This window comes from Numenius arquata, chromosome 18, assembly GCF_964106895.1.
Source record: "Numenius arquata chromosome 18, bNumArq3.hap1.1, whole genome shotgun sequence".
In the NCBI taxonomy this organism is placed as follows: domain Eukaryota; kingdom Metazoa; phylum Chordata; class Aves; order Charadriiformes; family Scolopacidae; genus Numenius; species Numenius arquata.
The window spans coordinates 4,128,440-4,148,950 of record NC_133593.1 but is presented as its reverse complement, the minus strand read 5'-3'; the positions used below and the strand labels follow the sequence as shown (position 1 = coordinate 4,148,950).

At 41.3% G+C, this 20,511-nt stretch overlaps 1 protein-coding gene across 1 annotated transcript in view; it reads right to left on the bottom strand.

Annotated features, from left to right (window-relative positions):
• Positions 1-20,511, bottom strand: part of ANKFY1 (ankyrin repeat and FYVE domain containing 1) — a 32,000-nt gene that overhangs the window by 1,158 nt on the left and 10,331 nt on the right. Inside the window, 20 exon segments of the mRNA XM_074160449.1 lie at positions 368-458; positions 1,392-1,538; positions 1,743-1,867; positions 2,202-2,292; positions 2,564-2,711; positions 3,372-3,548; positions 4,616-4,816; positions 6,069-6,225; positions 6,567-6,685; positions 7,855-8,023; positions 8,950-9,103; positions 10,338-10,436; positions 11,393-11,615; positions 12,027-12,124; positions 12,543-12,742; positions 13,471-13,539; positions 14,183-14,387; positions 16,464-16,629; positions 17,500-17,649; positions 19,223-19,346. Of these exon segments, the coding sequence (XP_074016550.1) occupies positions 368-458; positions 1,392-1,538; positions 1,743-1,867; positions 2,202-2,292; positions 2,564-2,711; positions 3,372-3,548; positions 4,616-4,816; positions 6,069-6,225; positions 6,567-6,685; positions 7,855-8,023; positions 8,950-9,103; positions 10,338-10,436; positions 11,393-11,615; positions 12,027-12,124; positions 12,543-12,742; positions 13,471-13,539; positions 14,183-14,387; positions 16,464-16,629; positions 17,500-17,649; positions 19,223-19,346 (2,913 nt within the window).

Here is a 20,511-nt window from a genome sequence, read left to right as displayed (position 1 = left end):
AGTCATTTCCACATTACAAGCATCATCCCTAACCCTGGCTGGCAGAGGCTGCCCAAATCTCGCACCCGTTTCAGAGCAAGGTCAGCCCCACTTCTGAAAGCAGGCGCCAAATCCTCTGTTTCATTACTGGAACTTTGACATGATTTCTTATTTCCAACAAATCAGAGTATTAAACGCACAAACAGCTTAAAATACAATTTTAGTCGGACGAGAAGTTACTGATCTAGGACACAGAATGTTTCGGCTGGATTACGGGTTATACACCTATGTTAATATGGAAGTTTCCTAAACAACCACAAGGAACAAGCCTGGCTACATTTGGGAAAGGAATCCGTTTCCTTGTGAGCACAGCAAGATGTGTCATTACCAGTGATGCTTTCTTGTCGTGACTCCAAATTTGGCAGTGCACTCATAGCAGTTGGAGCCATCACACCAGGGAGGTTCTTTTGTCAGCATATCTGTTAGAAGCGAAAATGTAAAGGGAAAATGGGCTCAGACACCTCTAGAGTACACTGTAACGTTAAGGAGGCTTTTTCTAGTTTTAGGTTGCATCCAGTGTAACCGATTAACTACTCCTGCAGTAGCTGCAGTCTTGTTTGTAGAAAATGTGATGGCTGATGAAAGCAACTATATATTACCCACAGCAACTATATAGCACAAGTTAAAAAGCAGTATCTAGATCTTAATCTACATTAGACTACGACACCAGCCAGGAGTATCCGTGTCTATCCTTACAGAAAAAGTAAGTATTTAAGTTTGAGAAGTCTGCGCTGCGCAACTTGCTGGTGAAGGGCCTGGAGCCTAAGTCGTATGAAGAACGATTGAGGGAGCTGGGACTGTTCAGTTTGAGGAAGAGGAGACTGAGGGGTCACCTCATCACTCTCTACAACTACTTGAAAGGACATTGTAGAGAGGCTGGTGCTGGTCTCTTCTCACAAGCAAACAGCGATAGAACAAGAGGGAATGGCTTCAAGTTGCAACAGGGTAGGTTTAGACTAGACATTAGGAAGAAGTTCTTCACCGGAAGAGTGATCAGACACTGGAACGGGCTGCCCAGGGAGGTGGTTGAGTCACCATCCCTGAATGTGTTTAAGAGTCACTTAGATGTGGTGTTGGGGGATATGGTGTAGGGAAAAACTTTGTAGAGTAGGGAAGATGGTTGGACTCGATCCCAAGGGTCTTTTCCAACCTGAATGATTCTATGATTCTATGACCTTTTTAGTTGATCTGAAAAAAAATTAGTATTTCCATGCTCCACTTAAAGTAGTAGAATATTCAGAAGTTCAGCCCCTCTGAAATTACTGCCATCTGAGTCCCGAGATCTTTCCACCACCAAAGTATCTCAGAAGCATAAGCTAAAGTCCTTTCCAACTGTAGCAGGCAGTACTCACCTAGCAATCTAAAGAGAAGCTGTTTTGTAGCAACCTGGTAGTTGAAGATATTCACTCCTTGATTATTGTTAACTCCAAGACGAGCTCCAGCTCTCACTATTGCACGACACAAGTTAGCATTTCCCTTCATGTAAGCCAAGAGGAGCACTGAAAAATAAAAGCCAGATACTTCCCTGCTTACAGAGTGGTGGGTCTTGTGTTACACTCAGTCCAGAGTACGATCTTTAGTTCTTTTAAGTTTCCATGCAAAGTTTGCATCTTACTAGTATTTAACATACAACTGCCAATTATTCCAGCTTTAGAAGTGACTCGAGTGACTTTCAAGTTTAGAAGCTGTCGGATCTCACCTACCTGTGTTTCCTTCAGCGTCAGGCTTGTCCAGAGGGTACTCTGGCATACACTCCAAGAAGAGGTCACAGATGGCTGCTGCGTTATCTTTCCCATATTGTCCCAAAATATGCATTGGTGACTGGCCTCTGGGGAAAAAGAGTTTTCCATCCTGATCAAAGTCTGCTTGCTACTAGGAGTTACTCATCCAACTCATTTTTTTCCAAGTTAGGTGTACCATTGTTTGAGTCTGAACCAAAGTAACTCAGTACATCACATGCAACCGCCCCCTTCAACTTCCTGTTATTGCTATACATGATTTCCACACAATTTACACACAGCATGCTCTGCCCACTTCACTGTAAAATTACTGTAGAAATACTATAATCCAAGCCAAATCTTTGGGTTTTTTATCCAATCATACCAGCACATATTTTAAAATACACTGTGGTTCTTTTAGCCTGTTAAGACTATGCTAATTACCTAATGTTAAAGGCTTCTGCATCTACATTGCACTCTGTGAGGAGGACTCGGATATTGTTTAGACGGCCATGCATCACTGCCAGATGGAGAGCTGAAAAGCAGAAGAGAAGCTTCAAGAATCTGCAGTAGTTAAGGTCAACAATAATTACAGCCAAATAACATTAAGCACTCCCCTTCCACCTTCACCACCATCCCTCTCCAAAACTCCTTCCACCAGCTTTGATTTCTTGGACTTTCCTTCTCCTTTTCATCTTTGAAGAGTGAGCCCATTCAAAGAGCTATCCCTACCACTAAGAGATACTGTTATTATCAACAGACCTACTGAAGTGTTCACATCTATTTGTAAGTCTTTAGAAGTTTACCGTTATTTCCATTTTCATCTACAGCCGCAAAGTCTACTCCATTCTCCAGAAGGACTGAACAAATTGTGGGCAAATCCTGCTGGGCTGCTAAGTGAAGAGCAGTCTGACGATGCTTGGTCAGTTCATTCACCTGGGCACCTGCAAGCAGCTGTCAAGATGCAAGAAGGAATATGTTCAAAGACGTTTCCAAGGGCTATTAGCCAACAGTTTACTTCTGTGAATGAAGCACACAAGACTCCAGTGTACAGAGATACTCCTAGGCCTCCAGCACATATAAAATGCTACCACTACGGAGCTGCTGCAACTTGTGTTCACGTTCAGATCTGCAGAAAGCCCGAGGTAAAGTTCTTTCTTTAAAGTGAGCCGTGTTACCTAGCAATTGCTGCAGATCAGACCTGCTCACATGAAGGCTACTGATACAGCTCAGCCAACGGTACCAGCTCGGGGAACTTTATGCAAGTCTGAGTTAGAATCATAGAATGGTTTGGAAGGGACCAAAAAGATCATCACGTTCCAATCCCCCTGCCCTAGGCAGGAACACCTCCCACCAGACCAGGTTGCTCAAAGCCCCGTCCAGCCTGGCCTTGAACCCCTCCAGAGATGGGGCAGCCACAGCTGCTCTGGGCAACCTGGGCCAGTGTCTCACCACCCTCACAGCAAAGAATTTCTTCCTGAGATCTCATCTAAATTAGTTCTGCTTCAGAAAAAGTGGTATCACCTTCAGCTGACTTCTCCAGCCTACAGGCAACATGCATTAAGGCAGAATGTGCTTTTTTAAGTAGAGGAAGAGCGACTCTCCAGTACATACCAGGTTACGCACGATGATCTCTGAGCCAGCCTGGACAGCCAGGTGGAGAGGCGTTAGTTTGGAGGCATCCTGGACCCGGGAGTTCACATTAGCCTGTACACTTATCAGGAACAGCACGCTCTCAATGTCCGAGTTCTGAACGGCTACGTGGAGGAAATTCCGACCTTTGTTATCAACCTGTGGCAGACAGGGCACATGAAATGAAATCTATTATTTCTGTAGAACTGCAAGTTGCTACGTAGTAGGACATATTTCCACTAAGAGATACTTGGTCCCTCTACTTGAGATGAGCTGTACAGTCTTTTTCCTTTCACTGCTTGACATTAGAGACTTATTTGATAGATGTGGCTATCAAATAACTGAACTGAGGAATTATCAGCTGCAACTGCTCACTCCAGCCTGCTTCAAACTACTTTATTTATACTTTATAATCTTGTCATTTCTCGACCACGCTCTGAAAAGCATTATGACAGACAAAAGGTTAACAGCTGTTGTAGTAAGTACTGAGCAGCAGTTAATGATAAACTCAGTTAAGTGAGACAAACTTCAGCCAACCCGCCAGTTACCACCAGAGAAGCAAGCAATGTGCAATCCAGCCACACTGATGCAAAGTGTATTGATTTTTTGGCTTCAAACCAAGCACGTGTTGTTCTTCATCTTTGCATTGAAGCCGTTGTTAAAGCACATTTACAGTCAGTTGTATTTCTAACCATATTTTAGATATATTACAAGAGCTCACTAAGCACTCAAATACTTTACTAGCAATTAAACTTACATAGGGTAGAAAGAAACTCCTCAACAGCTGCCTGAGTGACACACCAGAAGCCTGAAGATACAGTTGGAGGTTTTATAGTTCAGCAGTACAGCGTAGCGCCTATTATTCAGTTATTTTAGGTCAGGGTTTCTATTTTAGATAGCTTTAGGAAAGCTGGGGAATAGATTATTTTTCTACTAGTCCAGCACAAGACAAGAGTAGAGTTAGAACTGTCTCTTTACACGCATGTTCCCCAATTTAGCACTGACAAGATGAGATAAAGTTTGATGAGACACTCGATGTTCTTACTCATACATCGCACGTACACACCTACAGTTTCCTAATAAATCCTGCTCCAGAAAACTAGCATCTGGCAAATGTCATTGCATGTAAAGCCACAAAAGGATAAAGCAGAATTTGCTTGTGGAACACCACTGAGCCCAGAGTAGTGCAGTAAGACCACCAGCACGCTTCAATACTCCCCGCTTACCTGTTCAGCGGCTCCGGGCTCCCTCTTCAAAATTGCTTCAGCCGCTTTGTTATTTTTATACGTCATCGCACATGCAAAGGGGGTCATTCCTTGCCTGTCACGTACATTTAGCTTAATATCTGGATGTGAAATCATAAGCTGAATGATAACATTATGCTGGTTGCTAATGGCAACGTGGATTGGAGTTCTTCCTTCTGCATCCTGGAAGGAAACCAGGAAGTTTGTTATATGAAGACTCTGTAATACACAAATCCCTCCCAAACTCTGAAAAGCAGCAGCAGCTTATTAGCTAAGTTCTGTGACAGACCCAGCTGCCTTCGGCTGGGACACCAAAACGGTTGCAGCAGGAGCTCAAATCCACAGCACAAGTAAAGCGAGTTGGTATTTGTTTTTCCAAAGAGCTTGGCCTCAATCCTGTGCCAGAGCCATTTAAGCAGCTCAGAGTAACATTTCCCAGGTACTCCGACATTTTGGGGGCAGAGATGAGCATTTGAGACTACAGCCAAATATTTCAAGAGAATGCTTTTAAAACTAAAATCAGTTTGAAGTATTTGCTGTTAATACTTTATTAACAATATGTAGAATTCAATTTTTATCTGAAAGAACGATGTACAGACTGCAGTACACAAACCTGGAGTACCATTTCCACAGATCCAGCACTGCAGAGATTTCCCTAGATTGGCTCTTGGGCACTACTGCTAAGCTTTCTGGAAGCTAAACACTTGGAACTTCCCTCACTGAAGCTGTAACAGGATCAGGCATGTTTGTTTTGCAAACAGTATATTAGAGTCTAGCAAATTCAAATAAGGTGTTTAATCACTTGTCTGTATCAAGCAGCAGTTTACAGCCACAGCTGCTTTGTGACTGTGTTCTGTCATTCATTTTGCTGTCATTTTCAATAGCATCAGGACCCAGAAATGTCACGTATTCATTTCTTTTGTGCTATTTGTCAAGCTTCTGTTTAAGGATTAATGTGTAACCAAAAATGAAGTGTAACTCATAGTTACATCACCTCAGTTTACTCAGTAACTGATGACACTTCCCAAACATACTAACAAAGTAGAGTATTCTGGCGTTTTACACTATAGCTGTTCTAATGAATAATTGCAGCAGGTAACAGCCTTTAATTCACACAGGGGACAGAAGACCTGAATTTCAGTCATTGCATCAGAAAACTGACACTGCAAGAAGTTCTCTGTATCGTTATTTTCCTTCTGTATAGCTTCCTGAATTTGAATTAACCCATCATATGGGCAGATAAACACTAGATTTGGTAACCAGGCACAGGAAAAAAAAGTAGAACTGCAGCCAGTCACCACAGTGGCTCAGCCGTAATAGAAGGATGTTCTTTTTCTTATCTCGCAAAATACACAGCTAAGAGGGAAGTCTGTTTTCACTACATTAGAGACAAAGAATCAACTTTAAAGAAAGTGTGCACTATTTCTCTATGTACCTGAGCATTGACATTGGCACCAAACTCCAAAAGGCACTGGATCACCTCTTCTAGTCCCCAGCAGGCTGCCAGGTGTAGGGGTGTCTGTCCATCATGAGCTTCCTCTTCTCCTTCTCCATTCGGGCCTGGCTTTCTGGGACTATTCACGTCACAACCACTAAAACAAACACAATACAGTCAATTTATTATGTTTAATCCAGATTTAAACTGTTCCAAACAAGGATCAGAAAGGTTTTCAAGAGCTGATCTAGCAACAGCTGACACATTCTACATAAGCACAAGTTCCTGGTTTTAGTTTGACTTTTGTCACCAAGAACACGATGCTAATATAGATAATATGAGTGTCAGATTAGTCAGACTTCCATGAGTGCCATCCACCCACCAGAAGTCTAATGAAGCACATACCTGTTACTGACTCAAATGAGCATTCAATTAATTTATGTCAGGAAAATATGTACGTGCCCATTAGAAGGTTTGTATTTTAGAAGGGGGGCTGACCTGCGGATAAGAAAGCACGCTATTTGTTCACTGTTTTCATCAATAGCTCTGTGAAGAAGAGTTTGTAAGCAGCCACTTGGTCCTGACCCCCAGCAGGTTGAATCACAGCCGTGCCTGACCTGGAAGGAGAAGCACAATGAGGTAGTGAAGTGTTTTTTATGTTCCCAGCAGGGTCCTACTACTTTATATAGTCCCTGACTAGTGTTTCTGAAACATTATCCCTTAGAGATTGAATTTAAGATGCCTTATCTAATTTTTGTGACAGTCACTGAACTTCAGCAAGCTACTTTAATGTCTTCTGGGCCAATATTTTATTGGTCTACTATGGAATACTTAACTAGGTAGTGTTTACTAACAATTCAGATATTCACTGATATACTCTGAACAGAGAGGTCTTAAGCCAGTTTGGATAACAGTTACCTCCCTTTCAGCAGTGACAAGCACCTAAAGCAAGTCAAGCAGCAGCAGCAATTGCCTGTGAAGGTCTGGCCCCTTTACTTGCTTTCCTATACATTCAGCTAGAGGTAGTGTTTTCCAGGTATTTCTAATATTTGTATTCTACTACTATGGAACTATTTACTCAAGCAATGTAGCACTAAATTAGACTTGTTCCACTCCACTTTACAAACTATTTACAAGGTTTATACAGGAATAGTTTCGGTGCTGACTCCGTAGTCTTATCCAATATTGGCACAAATGGTCAAGTACAGTTATTAGATGTATTTCTCATCTCATTAGCAGAGTTTTTAAGCAGTTGTCTCTAGCAGACAATAACTGGATCTGAAAGACAAAGCTTTTAAGTAACTGCCTTACAAAGAAGAAGTAAAGAGGTCTACTTATGTCTCCTAAGAAGTCTCCCGCTGGATCACCTATAAAGTAAATAGCCCTAAAAGTGAATATAAGCCTTTAAGGACTCGATGGAACTTTACGACGCAATAAAAGACACCACATGCATATGGGTGTTCGGTTTTATTCAGGAAGCCTATCATTACACAGGTCTGGTTCGCTATGACTGATGTTTTTAGTAGATCCTTACTCTTTCCAAAATCAGGAATCCAGATAGCACATTCTATACTTTTATTACAGTGGCTGCAAGATATTTGGCTACGCAGACTACAGTGTTTATAAAAGATTTCCTACAAAAAGGAACTTCTGGTGAAGAAAAACCTCTAGAAGTTAGACAGTGTTATAGAACTACTCTGTTCTTTTCATGCACTGAATCTGGGTGTGCGGATGAGCCCTTTGTTGCTAGCAAGACACACAGATGTGAGACTAAACTAAGTCTTACCAGAGTCGATGCAATATCTTCCAGGTTGTTTTCTAAGGCAAGCCATAAAGGAGGATTTCCTTTCTCATCTGGCACAGACATGTCAGCTCCCCTGGTACAAATAGCATCAACCACAAGAGGGAGCTGGTTTTTTATAGCCAGCTGTAAGGCAGTCTCTCCATCCTGCGTTCTGCAATAGGTACAATTTGAAGTGTGTTACTACTGCATTATACAGTTAGGCCTCGTGTTACAGCACTTTATAGGCAGAGCCAAGAATTATATCCTCATATGTGTATTTTTGCTGTAGTAAGACCATATCTCTACAGCTAAGCAAACATTTCATGTTAGTTTTTCATTACAGCTATGTAGTTTACCCTTCTTCCCTCCCACCTTAGTAGCAAGTGATTGATTTCTAAAGTTTGAAAAGCATGTGAGTGTTCTTAGCTCCGAGACGCTCATTTCCTTAAGTGCAGCCACCATTTGAACAGAGTTCCTTCAGAGCAAGCCCTGCTGCCACAGAAGCAAACAGCTTTGTGGTAACACTTCAAGCAACAGTCAGAAATACCAACTGTTAGAAAACCGAAGTCAGAACAGCAGTATTAGGCAGTTTGTACCCATGGCATTCATTACAGCATAGCTCACAAATTTCAAGGACAGCCTGTCAGTCATGTAAGCAGCTAAATGTTTTGTTCAGTCTAATATCAACTTGTCTGCGAGACACACAGGAGACAAGTTCTGTCGGAATCTTGTTGCTGGAGCTGTCTGATTAGTTTAGATGGCAGAAGACACGCAGCTCCAACAAGCTGGCAAACAGATGAGACTACAGAAGTTCAGTACCACATCTCTAGGACTTGAGAATCTGTTACAGAGGATTCTGCTTTACTTAGAATTAAGTGGCACCTCTCTCTGCAGCTTCAAGAGGAGGAACTGACCAATAGAGCTATATAAATGTCAAGTTCACATGTGTAATCCCTCAGCCGTAACAGGTGCCATAAAATGCACAACTATGCACAAACCATGATTTGAAACCAACTTCAAGCCATTATATAAAGGCAGCCATTGCTACCCGCTCCTAAATATGTACCCAGTTGAGTGCTGTATAAGTTAAGATCTTACCTGACGTTTATATCTGCCTGATGTTCCAGCAAGAAGAGTGCACTCTTACTGTCTTGCCTCTGGATTGCCATATGTAACAGAGTCTGTCCGTCTGACATGGTGTCGTTGATGGAGGCCCCGGATCCAAGCAGCTGAGCTGCTATTGTGTGCATGCCTGAAGAGTTAAAGCTTGTTAGCATTTTACCTTCAGTTCCACAAGAGAGACACACTGAAGATTAAAAGCTTGAAGCTTTATTTGTTTTCAGTAATTACAGTAAGACATGCACTAAATCAATGCTAGAGCCTCTTAAAATTAACATATATGAGCTAAACCAACTCAGGACTCTACCCAGCTTCAATATTCATTCACAGACTTCCTGAATATTGATTAAGACAGACCAAAAGGACTCAAAGACACAAGTATGGTCTGGTATACAACAGAGCTTTCCCATTAGTTCTGCCAACTGTAGTAGAGTCCTCCTTAACCATACCTAGCCTAATCCTTCATATCACTTCAGATTTTTGTCCAGACATATTAATTTTGGTATTACATTCATAAGCTATTCCCTTACATATTACTGTATTAGATGATTAACTTAGTTAAACATCCTCCTTTTTCTCAGAAGCAGATAAGGGCAATGGTAGAGAGAAAGCTACATTTTGGTTTCTTTTCATTGGAAAGGAAAGTGAAAAGCCTGGACAGTGCAGATTTTTGTTACGTATGGATGACATCCAGCACCCTGCACAGATCAACATCACTAAGCGTTCTGCTTCATCTCCAAAGTCCAGAGTATGAGTAGCAACCCCCATACAGGTCCTGTATCCAGCTCAGTAGGACCATACATGAATCGATTCAGTAGTGACCACACCACCTCCTTCTTTTGACAGTGTCCTGATACTGCTAAAATGTCACTTGGCTGCAAACAAAAATATCTACTTTCCCCCAAAACTTCCCCCTCCACATTTCAGGAAAGAAATCATATTCTGAATCAGGATTTCAAGTTCCATTCCCCTTAATAGCTATTTAAAGTAGCTCACCTTCCCTTTGTAAAGGTCAGCATCACTGTATTAACCAACATCTAGAACAAAGTTAGCCATAAAGAGACAATATTATCTGATACGAAAACTACCAGGGAGTTCTCAGAACTGCAAGTACAGTTATGGGCAAGAGGCTCCAGGCTACTTGCTAATGAACAAGAGAAGTCCATCAGTAAATCAGATGTGAACATTCAGTTTTAGAAGCTGAAGAATCATCTAAAGCTCTCCTTGACAGCTGCTCACTAGCAGCACAAGCCAGGACATGAACAGACACTTTCTGTTTTGTCTTAAAAAATGTCTTATCCACATCATGTTCACATCAATAGCTTCCATTTCTTTGGAAGTTCTCATCTTCTTTTGAAGGCACATACCTGTCCAAAGAGCCAATCCCAACACAGTCTGGTCTCTTGAGTCCTTTAGACTAAAATCAGGAATGATTTGCAAGTTGTTGGTAGCATGAAGAGCATTAGCTAGAGAAAAAAAAGCATAAGAAATTAGAGTATTCTTGTACTTGACCTGCAATTGCAGGTTTAAAGCTGCAGGAGTCACAATGTCACATTTTGAAGTAGGCTGTTCCTTTAGCAGTCAGTTTGAAAGATCCGAGCAAGACGTCTTTAGTTTCCCAGATGTGATACTGCTTAGGATTCAGGTAGTATTGCCACTAATGCCTAATCTTAATACTTACACTAAAAACATTCAACTTTAACTAAAAAACATAACCCTTTCTACCTCCGCTTCCAGAGTGGTGTATACAGAGTTCTGAGAACAAAGAGTGGAGGCTATACTGTAAGAGGGTAGCCACATCCCTCCTTCCCAGCTCCCCGGGATGGAGGATATTCTCCCCAGTTCACCAACTCCCTCTAAATCCCACTTACAGTAGGAGACAAAACAGACCTTGCTTCAGCTGTTAAACTCCCTTCCTGCTGCTAGAAAGGAGAAGCTGAACTAGCAACATTTAATAAACTCATCTGCATTTCAGTACTCGGGTCTCAACTCTACTACAATACTAGCACTGCTCTGTCCAAAATCCTCCTCCTCAAAGAGATGAGGGAAGCAGAAGTCTCAGCACAGAAAGATACCTTTATCCATATTTAATTCCAGCATTTACCTGAACAAAATGCTTTGACGGGGAGAGAAAAGGGATCTCAGTTGTACAGCTGGAATACAACCTGGGGCTAAGCGTTCAAGTCCATTATCCACAATGGAGTATTTAGCAAGACTTATGGGCAAGTTAATTTTCTAGTCTTAACAAGCAGCTTATTTGAGTTTAAGACCACGTTTAGCCAGTCTTATTAATTGCTCCACTTAAGCAATGTTTACAGGAAGACATGCTTTAGTAGTAGTTTGTCAAAGCACAGTTTAGATGTCATCTTGACACACCAATCCACTACAGCATCAATACAGTCTGAACCAGAAAAAACCCTACCTTTTTGTTCCAGGATGACCGACACCACATCTGGGTGATTGTAAGCAATAGCCATGTGGAGGGGAGTTTGCAGATAAACACTCTCCGCTGCTGGGGAAGATGCATCCTTCTGACCAAGCCCCGCTTCTGCCGTCTGGATGTTTGGATTGGCTCCTTGTTGCAGAAGTTCTGCTGTCAGGTTTGCTAGGCCATGCCTACAGGCTGTATGCAGTGGTGTTTCTCCCTTTAATAAAAAGAGTAGCAGGATAACAGCTTGAGACACGAAACCCAGAAGAGAAGTAGCTTTTAAACTACTATGACCACAAGAACTAGCGTGAAGAGCTTATGTCCTAGGAGTTGAAGCTCTTTAGGACTTTCAAGCTGCACAAGTTAGCCTACATTAAGGCATTTATTACAACAGGCACTGAGGGAAGTGGTAAAAGCGTGTTAACAACTGGTGATGCTGCAACAACAGCACCACGAGAACACAACAGTCGTCTGATCACTAGCAAACATACGAAAGCATGCAACAGGCTCTCAGCAGGTGTCCCAACTTGCTTTAAGCTATGGCTGGTAACAAAAGGTCTCTGCTATCTTATTTCTGAAAAGGAATAAGGAAACTTTCAGGCTATAGTTTGTGAGTTTCTGCTTTTACCCATTTGTTTTGGTGGTTGACTTTTGCTCCATGAGTTGCTAGGAAGAGAGAAGCCGCCTCATTTCCTGCACCAGCCGCCCTCTGAAGCAAGCAGTTTCCTAAGGAAAAACCCATTAACACTGTTAAGAGTGCAATTCCAACCATACTTTGATACCAACAAGTGGGCTAGCAGCTTTGCCACTACTGTACCACGTTAAAATTTGAAGCCAACAAGGGAAATCCTACCCCTGCAACGCTGGACCGTCATGTACACTACCATTTAGCAATTACACATTTTGAAACTGTAAAGGGGATGTTAGGAGCTGGCAAGGAGTCCAGATTTCCTGTCACTTCCTGCAAGTCAAGCTCAGCTTGGGACCTGTTAGTGTTCCAGCTCTGGATAAAGCTACTACCACCTACCATTTATTATGCAGTAAATGCTGCTGAAACCTCATTTAGCTCCTCAGAGTGCAGTTAGCATTAAGCAATTAACTTACAAGCCTTCCACCTACACAGAAATACAAACCTCTGTTTTACCTGTTACTGTGTCTGGAGCGTCTGTATTGCTGCCTCTTTGGATCAGCCTTGCTGCAAAACTGTTCTCATCAAATGAGGTTCCATTTACAACAGGGGCATCCTCAAAAGGGTTTACAGACTGATCAGACGATACAGTGATATACTGAACTGCAAGCCACAGAGCCGTGCTTCCTTCGTGATCCTTCAGCTCCAAGTCTAGTCTAAAAATAAGAATTAACGTTCCCCAATTTATACCTTTGAAAGTGGTCCCCAATGCAGCTTAAGTTTCAAGTGTCTGAACAGCTGTACCAGTTTATCTAATACCTCACTGACAACTTCTGCTTGCCAAGAAGCCTGCTATAGCTCCAGTTACTTCAGAGAATTTGTGAATACTCTGAAACAAGCAAGACACCTTTTAGTGGCTACTAGATTTAAGCTCATTGCTCCTAGGAGAAGCACGGCCCTGGTAGATCTGGGCTCCCACTAAGCGTAACAAAGAGGTAAATTCTCTTATATTTGCGTAAACTGTGAACGAGAACTGCAAATTGAACTACAAAGAAACTGAGTCAAATGAACTCTTCTGCTTCATCACCCTTAGAAGGTAGCTTTAAGCAGCACCTAAGTTGAACTCAAGAATGTACTCAGACATTTTAAGAGTCTTATTACTCCTTTTAGCTCCACGACAATGAAGTTATTGCTACATTTCACCCAGTCCTCTCTGGAAAACAGAGATGCAGTTTGCTTCCTCTTTGCAGTAGGGCAAAAACATACTTGCTTCTGGTGTTGTTCTGGCATCTTAAGTTATGCAAAGCCTTTACACTTTTGCATCCCAAGCCTATTGCTGGCCTTATTGTAAGACAAAAGAGGCACAGAAGAGTTGTTAAACCAGTTTTCATACCTCCACTGTACAAGGTAACCTCAGTGTATTTTACATTTAAGTGAGACTTACTGTTTGCACTGGAGAAGCTGACTGAATACAGGTTCATTCCTGACCACAATCGACACATGTAATGGGGTCCTGTAATTGAAGCAAAGTACAGTTACATTAGTGTACTTACCTTCGTAATAAGTGAGATGTACTACACTAATGTAAGAGCTAGTCTTCAAGGAAAAAGTACAAGAACTTGACCTATCAGAATGGAATAGCTGATATATTCTAAGTCTTCTGTATCATGTACTTCTGTATTATGTACTTGTTTGCCAGCTCAACCTAACCTGTAAAGCAGTTTTCAGGCCCTACACTTCAGATAAACACAATGCAGCTACTGGCTCTTTGAGATAATTTCAGTTTCACTGACAGCTTCAAAGAGAGGTACCTTTCAGGAATGCTGTGTGTCATCTTAGCTATCTTGCTTTGCTGTTCAGTGATTCAATAAAGGCAAATTAACTGTGTGCCATGTGTTTTAACACAATCGACTCATCCCAGCTTTCTATAGCTGGGCTGTGTCACTGATCATGACAGGGTATCATTCAGCCTGCACAGCTTTCTGCTTTGAGTGCTAGCCACAGGTCTCAAACTGGATTAATGAATTCACCTTTCCTGCTTTCAGTATCACCTGTGCTTTGCTGACAGACCCAAGCAGGTTCTTAGCAGGCTATATCTAATCACTACAGTATTATCTGTTAAACCAGCAGAGTTTACTGTTAAACCCAGTATTTACCTTCCTTTGCTGTCCTGCATATTTGGATTGGCTCCAGCCTGCAAGAGGGACTCTGCTATCTGTGCCATCTCTGCCATGACATCTGGCAAATGCTTCTTGGGGCTGTATGACGCCACAAGGTGCAGAGGTGTCTCCTGGTCTCCCAACGTAGCAGCATTCACACGGGCACCGTTTTTAATGAGAAAGTTTGCTGCAAATTTATCTCCTTTCGTGAAACAAAACAAGGTTATTTATGGATATATACTTTGTAGACACTATGTACTTTATGCGAGTCCAGAAAATGATACACATGATTTCCCTCCATACTCTACAATCATCCCAATACAGGTGCCTGCTCTTAAGACTGCCCTAGCAACAGGTAACTTCAAGAACACTTCACTGCAAAGTCAGGATTAAAGTATTTCATAACAATCTCTTGAAAAAAGTGTTTTGCCCAGAGGCTACACGTGATTCAAGTTCACACACTTGTTATGGTGATACTGAGTTTGCTAGTTCCTCTATCAGGATAAATCCATTGCTGCTTTAATGCACAATTGGACAAATCATGAGACAAAACATACTAGTAGTTTTTGAACAAAAGGTGCTATTCCAGAGCATCAGTCAGAAGTGTGTAGTTGAAGTTAGTCATTATCTGTTTAGTCTTGCTACATAAACAAGCAATAACACAGCCTTTGCCCTTGAAAGTTTAGGCCCTATTATATATAGGACAAGGGCTTCCACAGTCCAGACCCACCATGCGTGGCATTCCTAAGAACTCCCTCGAGAGCTTCTCAAGTCGGAACTTAGGCCCACTTCAGTACATGAAACCTTGGACTCAAAACACCAAGATGCAAAGAATAACTTCAGGATAATACCAATTCCCCTTACTCCAAAGATTACTTTGAATAGACATATTCACAAGTTGCTTGTCCTGAATGCAAGACTAGAGAACAAAGATGACTGTTCGCCTTTATCTCTGCCAGCAAAAAACAAAATTCCATTTTCTGATTTCCGTATCTGACATTCCCCCACACTCCAGTGATCGTAAGTAGTAAGAATCATGTGGCAAGTTCAGACAATTTGCTTTAGCTCTATTTCCAGAACATGTGATTGTTAACAGTGATTAATTCACTGAAGCTTTGGTTACTGAAAAGCAAGCATTCATTCTCAGAGCTCTAGCTTAGACTGGAAGCAGACATTAAAACTAGAGGACAAATGCTAGTATTAAGTATTAAGAGCAGCCTGCTGCAATCTTTCTAGTGTTTTATAGGGCTGCAACCATCACAACACTGACCTATGCCTAGAAGGTCTCCTACTGCTGCTGAAGTTCCTTTCACAGGATCAGACACCAGCATTACCCTGTTTAGATACGTAGGAGATTAAAGGAAGAAGTTGGGAGCTGCGTTTTGAACTCAAAAGACTTCAACTAAACTTATGTTTTTAATTTGTAGCACTACAATACCCATGAGGTCCAGTCACAGGTAAGGTCCCTGTTGTGCTTGGCTTTCTGGAACAAACGGAGCTGCCAAAGTTCCCATTTCAGGCAACCAGTAGCATGAGGTGTTCACTACAGATTTTTACCAGGCTTTGGCCAAAGGCCAAGATGCTGCTGCTCCAAAGCCTTGGGAGTACAGTGGCCACAGCAACCAAGACTGTGGCCACCGACCGTGCTCCACTTCTCATTTTGCACTCTAAGGTGGAGAATAGCTCAGTATAATTATGTAGTTGTACTCAGATTCCACCTTGAGAACTATGCTACTATCCACTGGAGCTTTGAAGATAGTCAAGACTGACATAGAAGCACCTCCACTTGCTCCTCATCTTTTTCCAGCCAATTTTTCCTCTACTAAAACTGCTGTCCACTAGCAAGGACCCTTGCTGTTAGGCATAATCACACAGAAGCATATGCTGCATTCAACCCAGGTCTAGAGAATGGCTTCAGCTTTATTTGTGACCGGGCTGTCATGCTTGACTCAACGATGTCAGAAAGAGACTGTGTTGTCAAATAAGAGTATTCTCAGTATCTCCCTACATTTCTTCTTCTAGAATACTCTACTAGATTGCTTCTGGATGTCATGTAGTGTAAGTTTAGTTCAGCAGCCAGCAGGCCAGCTTTCAGATCCCAAATAAGAGTTTGTTTGGTTTCAAGTTTAAAAAAAAGAAACAGGACAAAGTTCATCCTTGACTACAGTTTTCTAACTGAAGTGTCAACTACCAAGTGACACAGGAATAAACTTCAGAATATATATTCCACACTAGGAATAACTGCAAACTAACAAGGCTTCCTATCCTATTTACTTACCTCTCTGGATGGCTTTATGTAATAGACTCCAGCCTCTCTTGTCCGCCCTGTCTACATCAGCCTTGTAGTTGACCAACGTAGTTGCAATACTCTCCAGTCTTTGGGCGAGGGCTAGATCCAAAGCAAGGTCACCGTTGTGATCCAATTCATTGAGCTTCCCAGGAAGCTACAACACAGATTCAGTCAACTGACATTAGTCAGAGGTGTTCTCCCCAGCCCAACATAATATTTTAACAGCCTGTTCCAACTACCAGTGTCAGATCTTCAGCTCTAATGCGAATTCTGGTGTTGCATTGAAGTAAGTGCATCTCACACAGGAAAACTACCAGCAGACTGGCATCAGCACAGGCAAGCCTACCCAGAGGGCTGTTCAACGAGAACAAGAGTTCTGTTTGCAAGCCTTGTTCAACCCACAGGAAGCTAGACTAGCATATTCGACACAGTACTAGGAAGAATTATTCAATTATTCCTTTAAATATACCTCAAATCCCAACTGGATTAGCCCCTATGGGTGCTAGGTGCTGCTACAGTCCCAGCTTCCAATTAGGATTTGAGGCATCTCAAAAAACTAATCGAGTAATTCTTGATAATTAGTACTTGAATAATTTTTTCACCCCCCTTGTTGGGGGGCAACTTATTTGCTAGTTGTTTAGAGTGTGTCCATCTGAACAGAACAAATACCTCAAATACCTGTTACTTCAAATTTTCAATAGAAGAGGAAAAGCATTTGTTCTAAGAAATGATGCTTATTGAACTGCCATGAAGCAAAGTTGACTGTTATACTGTTCAGCTTTAAATGTGCATAGCAATATCAGGTATTGACAGTTTATTATATCTAATCCATAGCATGTAAGATTTTTTTAATTGTTATGAATCGCTTCTGAATTATATCTTTACTGCTAGACCTCCATTATGTACATAGAAGTAGTTATGGCAGTGATAACAGAAATCACTAACAAGGTTCAGACTGGTAGTTAGGAGTTAGTTATCTGAAACACCAAATTCTACAAGACAGATCAAGTCAGTCTCACTATACCTGTGAATCCATTTCAATAAGATACAAAAAGACTACATCTTCTCTCTCAACTTTAATAGCCTTATGCAAAGGATATTCTGTCTTCGACTTGAACATTTTATACAATAACTGAGCGCTCATGCTACTGAAGTCTTCTTTGCGCAAGTCATCCTAGAAGCAATAAAAAAAAGAAAAGGGTAAGCAATATGCCTGTTTTATTTAAAAACAAGGCATCACACAATGTAATGGTGAAGTTCACAAAACAAATTCAGTTAAAAGCTCCATTTTGGTACCACCACAACAAGCAAGAACAATCCAAGACAGCCTTTTAAGACTAGGAAGAAACACTCGGGAAGTTTTACATCTTCCAATTTAGTTTCAAGATCAGTTACTGAAATTTTTCTTCTCTTCTGTCTACCGACATAGAAAACAGATATTACAGTAGATTAACATCTAGTCTCTAAACTAATTCTCTACTGGGACTTAAGTCACAGATGTGTGTTTACTGACAAAAAGGCCTACAACTATTGAAGAATGACAACTCCAGAGAATTTTGAAACTCTCTGAATAAAAGTAAACAGAGAATTTGTAGTGTAAAGGACCTTAGGTTTGAGTTAGTGCTCATCTGACTAAACAAGAACAACCTCATTTCCAGTTAGAATATTGTGTCAAAAGTTAGGAGCCAGAAGCAGAAAACAGTTAAAACAGCTGACCTGCAGGTTCAGATATAAGAATCTATTTCAATATATTTACATATTCACAGATCAAAGCATTCCCCTCTACTTTGGCATTAGCCAAACAAAGAAACATCCACATCTGGATGATGCATTTTAGATTTAGAATAACCCAAATCCTCACACACTAGTCTGCTGTTGACATGACTTATTTTAAAGGCTAATCCATCACTCAGTTAATCAAACTTTCCTCAAAATAACAGATCAGAGCAAGTGAAACTTCCAAGTCAGTTGCAAGACTCCTCACCACTCCCTCCATCACAGAAGACAAACTCTTCCCTGGATTATTTTTAGAAGTTAAAGCAGGCCTGGGATTTGTGATCTGTACAGACAGCGACCAACTATGGGTGAACTTCCAAACAGTTCAGAGTCCAGATTTGATAAACAACCTTCTTGCTTATTAGAACACAGTCCCTTTGGTTTGGCTCATGTTTAGGAAAGTAAGATGCTTTTTTCTCTTCATTGGAAATTCTTCACTGTAAAGCTTTTCCGGCTATAAGCTACTTCCCACAATCAAGACATTCACACCAAGACAGACAATGGACATAACCTCTAAAAACAACAACAAAAAAATCTTAGAGAAGGAGCCATTTAATGTGCTTTGTTTCAAACATATCATTATGAATTAGCATTGTAGAGAATACCAAATAACGCAGTGTCAAAAGCATGTTTTATAAAGATAACTGAGACAGATGGGAAGGGAAAAGTCACTCCTGCCTTGGAAGCAGCCCCTCCACTCACCCCAGGGGGCAGGACAGGCAGATTTGACAGCTTTTTATAAACACTGTTGCTCCTTGCAAACATATAAGGGTCAGCATAACAGGTCACCTTAGTCACTGAAAGATATCAGGAATCCATGTAATCCCCATCCCAACGGGAATGCTTGAATGCTGGCATACCAAGAGATACCCCTGAGGTCAGACAGTACAGTAAGTTAAGCAAAATTCTGCTGATTAAGTTCCTATACTCTGCAAACATTTTCCCTCTTGCTTCCTTCTGAGAGTACTTACCCAGTGACTTGCGATTATCTCAGCACAATAGTTGAGAAGAGTGCTAGCGTTCAGCTCCTCGGCAGTCTGATAGAAACGAATGCAGTTCCTGACATTAACTAGTGACATAACTCCTTTTTCACATCTGTCAAAATAGGAAAGCCAGTGTTCAGGAGCCAGGAAACAGCTTTACTGTAATCACTCACCCATGCCGTAACAGGGTCCTATGTGCTCCTTTTCCTTGACGCCAGTAGAAAAAGGCTTGGCCTTGCTTTACTGTAAGGCTAAGCAACATAAACATACTTTAACGAGAAACCCTGTAAGATAGTCTCTATAAGAGCAGGCTCCTATTAAAGCAGAATCCACACTAAGGTCCCATGATACACCACATACTGCAGGAGCTGCAAGCAAAGACAGACATCCTAGATCTCCCAAGGGAGCAAACTGCTGCAGTTCGTTCATTGTTATGAAGCAGGGAAGATGTCTATCAAGTCCTAACAAGTCCTACAATGACCACAAGCAGCTTTTGTCCCAAAGCTAGGAAGAGGAATGCCCAATACAGCTGTTTGATTCAAAAAGAGAAGAGATAAATTTTAACAGCAGATCCAACAAGTCTTTATAGGTGAGAAGCTATTAGTTTGAGTTGATGGAAGAAAATCCAAGTACCTCAAAATGAAGATAAACATGCCAGTGATCTCAAAGCAGATATTAAGACCAAAAAAATGGAAATACTTGTCTCCATGAAGGAAGCCTGAAGGAAGTTTTAGCGCTGGCCTTACAGATGTCAACTTCTTCAGTCAGAAGAATTTAGCAATTTAGTTTGCTTCATGTTGAGTCACAGTTAAATCATAGATTAAGAGTGCTATGTACTACTACAGCCCCAGACACAAGTATTTTATCTCTGACTAAATTCAAGTCTTCAAAGTTGTACAAAAAACTTGAAGAGGTTTCAATTTGTACTTTCAGGCTTCTCGCTAACTCTAAATGGTTCTTTTGAGCACTCTATACATTCAAGATAACAATGTAACCCCTACTAAAATGGTGTTAATCATAATCTCCTCAAAATGTCAAAACATTGTAGTGTTACATTAATCTTCTTTATGAAGAAAAGTTGCCACCAAGACGCAGAGAACAGCAGCTATTTAAGTTAGAGTTCTCATCTGTGGCATTTTAATACTGCAAGCTACTTGCCATTGATTTTTCCTAGCACTCTCTTGAACAATTCCTCTCTTGCAACTCTCCAGACCTTGTTACTAACTGATCTCTACTTCCTCTTAATGCCAAATTAGGGTTATTAGTTGACTGGGAGG